This window comes from Polypterus senegalus, chromosome 3 (assembly GCF_016835505.1).
Source record: "Polypterus senegalus isolate Bchr_013 chromosome 3, ASM1683550v1, whole genome shotgun sequence".
Taxonomy (NCBI): Eukaryota; Metazoa; Chordata; class Cladistia; order Polypteriformes; family Polypteridae; genus Polypterus; species Polypterus senegalus.
Window position 1 is genome coordinate 288,486,714 of NC_053156.1, and position 13,110 is coordinate 288,499,823.

A 13,110-nucleotide genomic window follows, 5' to 3' on the forward strand; every position below is an offset into this window, starting at 1 on the left:
GTTTTTGTATCAGTATACTGCTGCTGTATTATGTGAATTTCCCCTTGGGATTAATAAAGTATCTATCTATCTATCTATCTATCTATCTATCTATCTATCTATCTATCTATTATATAGCGCCTTTCATATCTATCTATCTATCTATCTATCTAATGTGAAATGCAGGGTTGACTATCTATTTATGTCTTGTTTAATTATTTCCATGCATGCAGCAAAATTCTGTTGAAAAAGAGCTTTATATTTACTTGTGATATTTACCCAATATTTAAACTGATCAGCTAAGATAAATGGGAAGGTGTCCAGCCTAATATTGTGAGCTAGAGAATTCACTGGAAAAGCACACTTTTTTAAATTGATTTTTAGACCAGATATCCTTTGAAAATCTGCTAATGCTTTTAGAATTACAGGCACAGAATGTTGTGGGTCAGATATATAAAGTACCATATCATCTGCATGTAATGTTTTGAATATTTGCATTTATTTTTTATGTACCCTGTGTTTCATGTCTTAAACCAAGAGGGTGGACCCTCCTGATGCCATAGTGTTATATAAATTGGGTTTCTTGCTATGTTTTAGATAAAATGTGGCCAATTAAAAAAAAACATCACAAGTAAACATATGGCTCTTTTTCAACAAAATTTTGCTGTCTGCATGGAAAAAATTAAGCAAGACTTGCATAGATGGTCTACGCTACATCTCACTTTAGCTGGAAGAATTAACATTGTCAAGATGAAAATCCTTCCTAAGCTTCTTTTTCTATTTCAAAACATTCCAGTATACATCAATAGATAATTTTTTAAGAAAATAGATTCAACCTTAACCTCATTTATTTGGAATTCAAAACATCTACATATCCAAAGGGCGACCCTACAAAGACCTAAGGCAGAAGGCATGGCTCTACCTAACTTTCAATTTTAACTAACTTTTGGGGCATATTGTGAGCTACCACAGCTATGCTGATGACACACAACTGTATTTATCAATAACACCTGATGACCCCAACTCTGTTGTTTCACTAACAAAATGTGTTACTTGTATTTCCAAATGGACGAGTAGTAATAATTGGCAAAAATGGATATAATGAAGTTATTAAAAATAAACTTAATCCATTTGGATTAAAAGTCAAGATGGAGGTAAAGAATTTAGGGGTAACTATTGACTCTGACCTGAATTTTAAATCACATATTAATCAGATTACTAGGACAGCATTTTTTCACTCAAGAAATATAGCAAAAGTTAGACCTCTTATAACACTGAAAGATGCTGAGAAATTAGTTCACGTTTTTGTTTTCAGCCAGCTAGATTACTGTAACACACTCCTCTCAGGACCACCAAAAAAAGACATCAATCGATTGCAATGAGTGCAGAATGCAGCTGCTAGAATCCTAACTAGGAAAAGAAAATCCGAGCACATCTCTCCGGTTTTGATGTCAGTACACTGGTTACCTGTGTCATTCAGAATTGACTTTAAAATCCTGCTTACAGTTTACAAAGCCTTCAATCATCTGATCCATCTTATATTTCGGAATGTCTTACACCTTACACTCCAAATCGTAACCTTAGATCCACAAATGAGTGTCTGCTTAGAATTCCAAAAGCTAAACTTAAAAGAAGTGGTGAGGCGTTTGGCCTTCTGCTGTTAGGCACCTCAAATCTGGAATAGCCTGCCAATAGGAATTCACCAGGCTGATACAGTAGAGCAGTTTAAAACACTGCTGAAAACTCATTACTTTAACATGACCTTCTCATAACTTCATTTTAGTTTAATCCTGATGCTCTGTATATTCAAGTAATTATCATTATTATTCATGGTGACTCTAAAATCCGTACTAACTCCTACTTTCTCTGCTGTTCTTTTTCTGGTTTTCTGTGCCGGCGACCTGCACCACCACCACCTGCTCAAAGCACTGCGATGTCTCTACATAGATGGATTAAAGGCCAGAAGTCCCCATGACTGTCATCATTAAATTCTTCCATGAGAACCCTGAATACCATGAGGACTGATTGAGGTCATTTATGTTAGGTAGAATGCCTAGGCGGGGCTGGGTGGTCTTGTGGCTTAGGAACCCCTACGTATTTTATTTTTTTCTCCAGCCGTCTGGAGTTTTTTTTTTTTGTTTGTTTTTTCAGTCCTCACTGGCCACCAGACCTTTCTTTTATTCTATGTTAATTAGTGTTCCCTAATTTTAATTCTTATTTATTTTGTCTTTTTCCTCTTTCTTCTTCATATACTGTAAAGCACTTTGAGCTACATTATATGTATGAAAATGTGCTATAAATAAGTGTTGTTGTTGTTGTTTATTACTGGGTGGCAAATATACAAACTATAAAAAATCTGGATATGGACACAGATAGAAATATAATCCTGCAGTACTTCTTTATATTCCTTGCTTTGTACCCCAATAAGTAGAAGTCATCGCTAATAAAGTAACAACCCACTTACTCAGAATATGGAACCAATGTATGAAGTTTTAAGATAGAGAAGGTTTTATCTGTGCCACCTCTACACGAAAACCACCCTCTCAAATGTAAGCAGTTTTTAATGTCTGGAAAACATTCAGGATTAAATCACTTAGAGATCTTTGCATTCTACGAACAATTACACTCTAAATTTAACTTTCCAGAAACACATTTTTTTCACTACCTTCAAATTAGAAACTTTGTCAAACAGAACCTGCCCAATTTCCCTCACCTCCCGCCTACCTCTATTCTGGAAGAAATATTGATCAGTCTTGGGGACTCAGATAGCATTTCGGTAATATAAAAAAACACTTTAAAGTTCCTCCCTTTCAAAGATCCCAAAGTATAATGGGAAAAGGATCTCTCAGAAAAGAAATGGAAGGCAGCAAGGCACAGAATTAATTCGAGGTCCATATGTGCAAAACATACAATTATTCAACTTTAAATTATATATCGAGCTCATCTGTCTCGTCTAAAATTGTCCAAAATGTTTCCAGGGCAAGATCCAACCTGCAAACGCTGCAATCAAGCTCTAGCCTCACTGGGCCACATGTTTTGGGCCTGCACCAAATTCATATCATTTTGGACAAAAATCTTTAAATGCCTATCAGACAGCCTTGGTGTCGCAATCCCTCCTAATCCATTAATAGCTGTGTTTGGTGGGCTCACAGAGGAGCTTAAAGTGGAGAAGGACAATCACTATTAGCACGTAGACTTATCTCGCTCAACTGAAAGAATCCTAACTCACATCTTTTTAGTCAGTGGGTAACTGATGTTATAAATGACCGAAAATTGGAAAAAATCGAATTCTCATTTAGAGGATCTGTGCAAAACTTTTTTCAAAACCTGGCAGGCTCTGATAAATAACATTTTAGAATAAGCATTTAAAGCTGATTCTCTTACCTCTTTTTTATTCTATTTATTTTTATTTATCTACATATCTTTACTATTATAAAAGTTTTACTCTGCTGACTTAGCTCTCTTTTTCATGGTGGTGGTGGTGGGGGGGTGGGATTGTGTCAATTTACTCAGAACATAGTTTAGTTAAACTTTACTTGGTTGTATGGAATTTTATTTGATTTTAATAAAATGTTAAAAAAAAAAAAAAGAACCACAGTCAGGATCGTGTTTTTTAAAATTTTCAAGTGCCTTTAACACCATCCTGCCTCATTGACTGGGGAATATGCTCAAAGCTATGCATCTTGATGCCCCCTCAATCTCCTGGATCAGTGACTACCTGATTAATAGACAGCAGTTTGAAGAGGCTGAGGTACTGTGTGTCAGAAATGATAGTGTATAATACTGGAGCACATCAGGGAACTGTCCTGTCTCCCTTCCTGTTCACCTTCTCCACAACAGACTCTCAGGATAACAGGAGCACTTGCAACCTTCAGAAATTGTCAGATGACTCCTCCATCATAAGCTGCATTAATAATGGAGATGAGTCAGAGCACAGGTAGGTTGTGAAGGACTTTGCCTTGTGGTGTAGGGACAACAACTTGCAACTCAACATCAGAAAGACAAAAGAACTAGTGTTAGACTTCCAACATGCCAAGGAGTGTCTAAGGCCAGTCACCATTCAGGGAGAGGATGAGGAAGTGGTGCAGGGCTACAAGAAGCTGGTGCTTCACATAAACAACAAACTGGACTGGTCTGACAAACAGTGGCACTGGACAAGAAGAGCAAGAGCAGACTGGACTTCCTAACTCAGGTTTTTTGATGTGTGCAGAAAGCTACTGGAAATGTTGTACCAGTCCAGAGCAGCCAGTGTGGTATTCTATGTTGCAGTATCCTGGGTTAAGCAACTTGAGCTTAAAAGAAGCACAAACTTTCAGGAAAGCCTGCTCCATCAGAGGGTGAACCCTGGACACACTGGAAGCTGTTATGGAATAGAGGACGGTGGAAAAAAATCCCCTCCATCTCCTCCAGGAGGTGTTCTCTTGGAGCATGTTTAGCCATAGGCTCAGTCATCCATGGTGGGGTAAGAAGAGCCTCTGGGGGTCATTTCTGCCCACTGCTATCAGGCAATTCAATGCTCCCATCCGATGTAACTGTTAAGTTTATTTTTATTTATTTACTTATGGATTGATTTATTAATTGATTGGTTGTTTTATTTGTTCTCTGAGTCTGTATGTTTGTTTTTTGTATGTTGCTGCTTCTATATACGTCTGAATTTCCCCAGGTGATTAATAAAGTACAGGGTGACCACAAAGTCTCTTTACATTTTCCATCCATCCATCCATCCATTTTCTAACCCGCTGAATCCGAATACAGGGTCACGGGGGTCTGCTGGAGCCAATCCTCTTTACATTTTCAAGATTTTATTTAAAAAACAAATGAACAGACAAATCTGTGGAAATTATTACAAAATGAGGAGTAGATATTGAAGGTTTTTTTGCCTCATTTAATACACCATTAAATGGGCACCATTAGTTGCATGAAGCACAAGAAGACGGTGCTCGATTTCTTTTTAGTAATTTTTTTAAATTGTAAAGAGTCTTTGTGAACGGGCGGCACGGTGGCACAGTGGTAGTGCTGCTGCCTCGCAGTAAGGAGACATGGGTTCACTTTGCGGGTCCCCCCTGCGTGAAGTTGGCACGTTTCCATTGTTTTCCTCCGGGTGCTCCGATTTCCTCCCACAGTACAAAGACATGCAGGTTAGGTGCATTGGTGATCCTAAATTGTCCTTAGTGAGTGTGTTTGGAGTGTGGATGTGTGTGTGTGTGTGTGTGTGTGTGTGTATGTCCTGGTGTGGGTTGGCGACCTGCCCAGGATTTGTTCCTGCCTTGCACCCTGTGCTTTTTGGGTTTGGCTCCAGCAGACCCCCGTGACCCTATGTTAGGATTTAGCCGATTGGAGAATGACTGGCTGACTGACTGACTTTGCGGACACCCTGTATTTCTAATCTAATCTAAAAATGGTTAAGTTTCAGGTTGGGCAAGGGTTATTCCACAAAGATGTGCTTCATTACATGAACATAGTTGTAATAAAAGCTGGTGTTAATTTTTTTTATTTTACTTCTCCTAATATTTATTGTTATTATTAGTGTTGATTTGTGAAATTCACCAAAGCTTTGTCCCTATTTGCCAAAATTTTTCTCTGAAAATTCATCATTTGTCTGACGTGTGACATCACAGAGCTGTATCCCCTTCAGCGACTGGACCTCATTGCTAGTGACTACCAGGCTGCATCAGTGAACATGAGTCTATGCCCAATGATGACCCCAATGACTTGTGGGTCACAAGGATGAATTTAGACCACAAGTATGATCAGTATGCTTTGGAAGTGCTGTTTTGTTCGCTCTGAAGGATGCCACATGAGGACTAGCATCCTGAACAGAGCTGTATTGAAATCCTTGCCCAGCTGGGACACCCATGGCATGGAAGGATGGGGGAAGGCACCTTGCATAGGGCATTGCCTCCCCCGAGCTGCTAGGTGGCAGCCCCCCTGGGTTATGGTGCTACCATGGATTCCCACAGGGTACACTGGGAATTATAGATCATTGCTTTAGCCCTGTTGGGCTCGGTGGGTGCCACCAGGAGGTACAGAAGGGACTAGCGAGTCCTACTTTGTTGAGCAACAGCCTTCCCCGGAGGTACTCCCAGGCCATAGCTTTGGGACACTGGAAGTACTCCCGAGTTTTATATAAAAGGAGAAGTGCCATTTCAATCTGGGAGCCAGAGTTGAGAGGAGGTGGATGAGGCTTGCTGAGAGAGGAGCGGAGGAGAAAGACAAAGATGACAGAGAATATTGATTGTGGCAAATTGAGTATTGAGCTGTGGGAAACGATTACCACTGAAAACGTTTCACACCAAAAAAACCCTTTGTTTGTGGCAAACATGTGTCTGAGCCTCTGTGTCGGGAGTTTGAGGAGCTGCAGCCTCCCCCTAGGGACCACACTGGCTACATGAAATTAAAGTATTCAAGGGTATTCTGTAGACAGTGTGGCTGCATGATGCACAATGCATGAATCTACAATGGGTTAAGCCGATTGCATCACGCAATTAACCACCTATAAAGGTCATGAGATATGAGAGTTGTACGGTGACCATTGCTGATCAATTGATTCTCTGACTTCCTTCTGAATGAAAGCGTGTTTTTTCTGTAACTGAATTGGCTCCAGAAAGTGACAACACAGCCCGATATGTCACATCATTTTATCTCAGGGAGGAATGGTAGAACAGTGGTGAACACTGCTTCATAGCACATCAGGTCACATTTCTGGCCACCATAATTGTTTCAGCATAGTTGGCAGGCACTTTCCTTACCCTTGGGGGCATTTAAAAGACCACTGCACCATTACAATCCACTCAAAACTATTTGACTACCTCTTTCCTCATTGATTTCAATGCATTTTGCTGAGTTCAGAGAAATTCCTGAGCCAGTATGCGATTTTGCTGTCCTGGAGGTGAAGCAAAATCAGCGGAGTTTGCTCATCATGTTATTGATCATTAAATCAACAACAAACTCTATAACTTACAGTCAGACATCTATAGGGATTGACAAGAGATCTTAAAAATCATTACCTAATAATAAAATAATAAAAAAAAGATTATTTCCATTCATTTCTTTAATTTCAGATTCTTCTATGTTATGAAATGATGCTCTTTACATAAAAGTTTTTCACCCCAAGATACATTGCAGGCCTATTCCTTATAAATTATCTAGATATGAAGATTTTGTGGATTTGCATCACAAACTTAACCATTACTGCTAGCTCAAGTCAAGTCCATTTTTAAATTTTTTTTAATATATTTTTTCCAGCTAAGGTAGTGAGAAGTCAAGCAAGATCTTGCCTGAAGAAGGGGCCTGAATTGCCTGGAAAGCTTACATATTGTAATCTTTTTAGTTAGCCAATAAAAGATGTCATTTTGCTTGACTTCTCACTACATTCACAATGGCTAACACGGTACAACACCCTAGAGAACAAAGGAGCTTCATCATAAGCAGAGATTTTGTGTTGTTAATGAGATGCAGTAATTGTAACAAGTCCAACACTGTCTTCTTCTTATCTGTTCTTCTGTATCCAGTACTGATGTTAGTTATACAGCACCACCTTTCTGAAGACAAAAGGCTGAAATAAAAAGAAGTAAAAAGTTAGAGCACCTTAACACTTCTAATAAGAATACCACCGGCAAATACTCTGGATGGTGTATGTGCCCAAACAAGAAGTCTGACTGCATTCTCGTACCATTGCTCTTGTACTGAAGTGTCAGCATGCACTTTTTGTGGCATTACACACAGACTTTGTTGAAAAGAATTTTGAAGACAGGGTTCAGAACTTCCTGTGTTTGATCGACACGGCATGCTGAAGAAAGAACACACTGGTGAGCTCAGTAATTGCGAAAAGACTAGTAGGCCAAGGAAGACCTCAACTGCTGATGACAGAAGAATCTTCACTATGGTAAAGAAAAAAGCCTGTGTGACAGATCAGAAACAGTCATCAGGGGGCAGATGTGGACGTGTCAGAGATGACTATCTGTAGAAGACTTCATGAACAGAAATACAGAGGCCACACTGCAAAATGCAGACCACTAGTTAGCCAGAAAAACAGGATGACAAGATTACAGTTTGTGAAAAAGCTGCAGAATTCTGGAAGAAAAGGTCTTGTGAACAGATGAGATGAAGATGAACCTGATCAGAGTGATGGCAAGAGCAAAGTGTGCAGATGACAAGAAACTGTCTAAGATCCAAAGCAGACCACTTCATCTGTTAAACATGGTGGTGGGGATGTAATGACTTGGGCAAGTATGGCTGCCACACTTCCATGCACACTTCTCTTCATTAATGATGTAACTGCTGATGGCAGTGGCTCAATGAATTCTGAGGTGTACAGAAACTTCTGATCTGCTCTTCAGACGGCGCTTCATCCTACAACAAGATAATGACCCAAACACACTACTGAGGCAATGCAGGAGTTTGTCAAAGCTATTATATTATATACAGTACAGCTATGGAGCCCCCGCTACATTGCGGATTTATTAATACTATTATTATCATTAGGGGGCTCCGCCCCCTGATTGCTTCGCTCGCCCACCCCCTCGTTTGGTTTACCAGATAAACAATTTAAAGAGATTGTTATTTTCATGGGAATTGTTACATATGCATTATTTTTATTTTTACTTTAAAACTTTTATAAAAACAATATTTGTCTTTTATTTCTCCGTTGTGAAGCGGCGGTCTGAACGCACGCTAAGTAGGAGTGGACAGATCAGCTACTGGCTTTGTGCTGCTTCTGCCAAGACTGCTGTTCAGTTTACTCTGTGCGTTCTGAAGGAGGGGGGACGGGGGGGTGTTTGTGTGTGTGACGGCTGAACGTCGGATCTGGTCACGATCGCTTCGCTCAAACCTCCTAACCCCCCCCAAGTCGCGCTATGCTCCTACCACTTCGTGTTATGGGGGTGAGCTGAATGCTCGCTAAGGAGAAGTGGACTTTGTGCTGACTCTGTGCTGCGTCTCTCAAGATGCTTTTTAAGCTTGTCGCTCTGCATGTCAATCATTTAAAAGCCTGTACAGCAGCTCTTATCCTGTCTCACTGCCTTGTCTTGTGTCCAGTTAAAATGTTTTATAATAGAGAGATGTTACTCATATCCTTAGCCCGACATCCACATATCATATGTGTTTACAAAGTGTGTTTTAATAAGTTTACATGTGTTTAAAGTGTGTGGGATGGGTATTTTAAGGCTTAAACTATATTAAAAAAAAACATGGTCTTGCTATATCGCAGATTTTCACCTATTGTGGGTGGGTCTGGAACGTAACTTCCACAATAGGCGGCGGATTACTGTATACTGCAAATCTGATTACTTGCTATTATTTGCACTTCTACTTACAAGTCATGGTATTTGTGCTGTGCTCAATGACAATAAAGCTGAATGTTATCTAATACTATCTAAAAGTTTATACTTACCGTAGATCCCGGAATACAGCCCGACCTGGTATATTAGCCGACCCCCTTCTCTACCTACTAAATTACATGTATTTGCCGATGACCAGTAACTAAGCCGACCCCCTTCTCCAAGCAAAATTTTCTAAATTTCCTTAAAAGTGTCTCTTTGGGTATATTTATAATGTTTATCGGTGAGAATTTGAGACTGCCGGCATTTTTGATATATAATATAATGTGCATAATTTACCAAAACACCAATAATTTTTCTAATGTACTAACCAAAAACTTATAAAAAGTGCCTAGCCTACTTCGATTAAGCTAGAGCATGGCGGCACGCATGGTCGCAGCTGCTCAGGGCTCTCCTTTTAGTGCACTTTTTGTTGTTTTTGTACTGTTTTTGTCCTTGTTTGTGCACGATCGGTTTGGCGAACATCCGCTACACCATTCAGAACCTTATAGACATCGGTGTCCAGAGCCACACATCTGTTTCGAGTGTTTTTCATCACACGCACAACATCCCAGACAACATAGCGAGACCAGCGGGCTCTCCGTGGATTGTTGTTGGGTCTAGGAGACAACACAGACGGAGGAGGGAAAGAAAGCAGAAGCGGGGCCGCAGACCCGGCGTTATGCTAAAGCTAAAAAACAACCATACAAGCCCTATACAGAACTTTTTTCTGCACTGAAGGAGCTGTTTTTAATCTCATTGTAGCTGCGTATAGTGACAATAAAAGGCATTCTATTCTCGAAACAATTTTCATACTGTACTCACCATTTAATTTGACATCTTTGGGCTGCAGTAAGGGAGGAGATATTTCCACACAATGTCCATCTTCGTTTCGATTGCGATCGCTTACTTTTACCTTCTCTTCCTTCCTTAGCAATTATGTGTCTTGCTTGCATGGTCTTAATGAATTATATATATAGGTAAATCACTGCAATTACATCCACAAACACATGTATCTGGGCTCCAACTGACGCTACTAACGCTCTCGGTTGTTTGTTTACAATCGCGCAAGCGGCACCACGTGACCGCATCCGTTTCATAACGCAAGATGTTGATCATAAATCAAAACAAAAAATTTCATTTTAAACTTCCCGATAATTTATTATAAATTTTATTAAAAAAAATCAACAACTAAAACACTTTTTTGAATAAATTCTTTATTTAATTTAAAGTACCGGCAGGCAAAGTTACTTCTTCATCTAAAAGATGGCTCTGTGGTTTCGTCATTATTTACTTCCGTATTCATCAGCAAAACCGGTATTGCGCTGGAAATCTTGAATCTGAAACGATACTCGTTGAATAAACCGACCCCCAAACTCCAAGCCAAAAATCTAGGACGAAATTCTCGGCTTATATAACGGGATCTACGGTAATACAGAATAAAATAAAAAAATAATTTTTTATTTAACCTTCACATTATTTACAAGCAGTAACGGCGGACTGCACGATAACATGCAGTGAATCCACTTGACTTGAGCATTCCTAGTTTTCCTCCTCTTTCTCTGTACGTTTAGAATTCATTTGCTCAGTGGTTGATGTGCCTGCTGCTTCCTGAGCAGCTCTTCTTTGCTCCACCCTAACGGCCCTCTTCTTCTCTTCTTTCATCCGCAACATTTTGCGTTAAAACTGATTAAGTCAGCATTTGTATTGCAATTATTTAGTATGTTTTTCTCAATTTTTCACTTAAGCAGGCACTTAAGTGTTCCATCTGGCTCAAGAATGATTCAGTGACGGTGGTAGGGAATGAGAACGGCACCCGTACTGCTGCCGAGAGTTGATAATAAAATAAAAATAAAAAGAGTAATAAAAATCATCACCCGAAAGCGGACAGTAGAGGTCACGTAGTATATGTGTACCAAATTTCAGGTCAATAGTTCAAATGGTTTGCGAGCCACAGGTGATTTAAAAGCCTGGACAGACTAACAAGCAGGCACAGTAGCATATTATATAAGAAGATATACATAGTTTAAAAAGAGATATCAATTCAGTACTGTTCATTGATTGCAGATTATTTTTTCAGTCAGTGAGTCAGTATCTAACATGCTTAGTCATGAACAGGCTCGTGGGGGTGTGCTAGAGCCTATCCCAGATAGCACAGGGCACATGGCAGGAACAAACCCTGCACAGGGCACCAGTCCATCGCAGTCCATTCCAAGAGATTTAAGTGTTTCCCTTTAAACTACTCCAGTGCTTTAGCCATATGGCATGACATTTGTTTTTTTGTCCTGCTGGAACGTGAACTTGTGTCCCAGTCTCAAATCTCTGGCAGATGGAAACAGGTTTTCCTCAAAAATCGCCCTCTATTTAGTGCCATCCATCTTTCCTTCCCCACCATGCTTCACTGTAGGAATGGTGTTCTCAGGGTGATAGGAAGTGATGGGTTTGTGCCACACATGGTGTTTCCCATGATAGCCAACTTTAGCCTCATCTGATCAGAGAACCTTCTTCTATCTGTTTGGCGAGTCTACCACATGCTGTTGGGCAAACTCCAAACGTGTATTTTTATTTTTTTGCTAAGCAATTGCTTTCTCGGCAGCACAGTGGCACAGTGGTGGCGCTGCTGTCTTGCAGTAAGCTGACCCGGGTTCGCTTCCTGGGTCTTCCCTGTGTGGAGTTTGCATGTTCTACCTGTGTCTGCGTGGGTTTCCTCCCACAGTCCTAGGGTAGGGTGTGGTGTGTGTGTGTGTGCCCTGTGGTGGGCTGGCACCCTGCCCAGGATTTGTTCCTGCCTTGCGCCCTGTGCTGGCTGGGATTGGCTCCAGCAGACCCCTGTGACCCTGTGTTAGGATATAACGGGTTAGGAAATTCCTGGCTGGCAATTGCTTTCTTCTGGATGCTCTTGAATAAAGCCCTGCTCTGTGGAGTGTACAGCTTAAAGTGGTCCTATGGACAGATACCATCTCTGCTGTGGATCTTTTCAGCTCCTTCAATGTTGTCCTTGGTGGCTTTGTTGCATCTCTGATTAATGCTCTCCTTACCTGGTATGTGAGTTTTAATAGACAGCCTTCTCTTGTCAGGTTTGTAGTGGTGCCATATTCTTTCAATTTTGTTATAATAGATTTAATGGTCGTCCATAGGATATTCAAAGTTTGAGATATATAACCCAACTCTAATCTTTAGTTCTCCATAACTTTGTCTCTGGCCAGTCTGGAGTGCTCCTTTGTCTTCATGTTGCAGAGTCAGGGGCCTTTCAAAACTGGGTATTTATATGTATGTCATGTGACAGATCAGGTGACACTTTGATTGCACCCAGGTGGACCCTAATCAACTAATTATGTGACTTGTGAAGTTAATTGGATGGACCAGAGCTTATTAGGGGTTTCACAGGAAAGGGATGAATACATGTGCACTCACGTTTTCAGATTTTTCTTATTTTTGATATAAATACAAGGTTTTTTATTCTTATTCCACTTCAACAATTTGGACTGTACTGTTGAAGTCCATTACTTAAAATCCAAATGAAAATCCATTTTAATTTCAGCATGTAATGTTACAAAACAGGAAAAACACTGAGGGTGATGAATACTTTTGCAGGGTACTGCATCTCGATCGCTGTCATCATCAACATACAGTTAGGTCCATAAATATTTGGAAAGAGACAACTTTTTTCTCATTTTGGTTCTGTACTTTACCACAATGAATTTTAAATGAAACAACTCCGATGCAGTTGAAGTGCAGACTTTCAGCTTTAATTCAGTGGATTGAACAAAAAGATTACATAAAAATGTTAGGGAACTAAAGTATTTTTTTAACA

At 40.0% G+C, this 13,110-nt stretch overlaps 1 protein-coding gene across 1 annotated transcript in view; it reads right to left on the reverse strand.

Annotated features, from left to right (window-relative positions):
* Positions 1-7,323: 7,323 nt before the first annotated feature.
* The window catches only part of LOC120526920 (CMRF35-like molecule 5), a 40,491-nt gene continuing 34,704 nt past the window's right edge, over positions 7,324-13,110 (reverse strand). Inside the window, exon 5 of the mRNA XM_039750020.1 lies at positions 7,324-7,534. Coding sequence (XP_039605954.1) covers positions 7,503-7,534 — 32 coding nt within the window. The 3' untranslated portion in view covers positions 7,324-7,502. The remainder of the gene's footprint in view (positions 7,535-13,110) is intronic.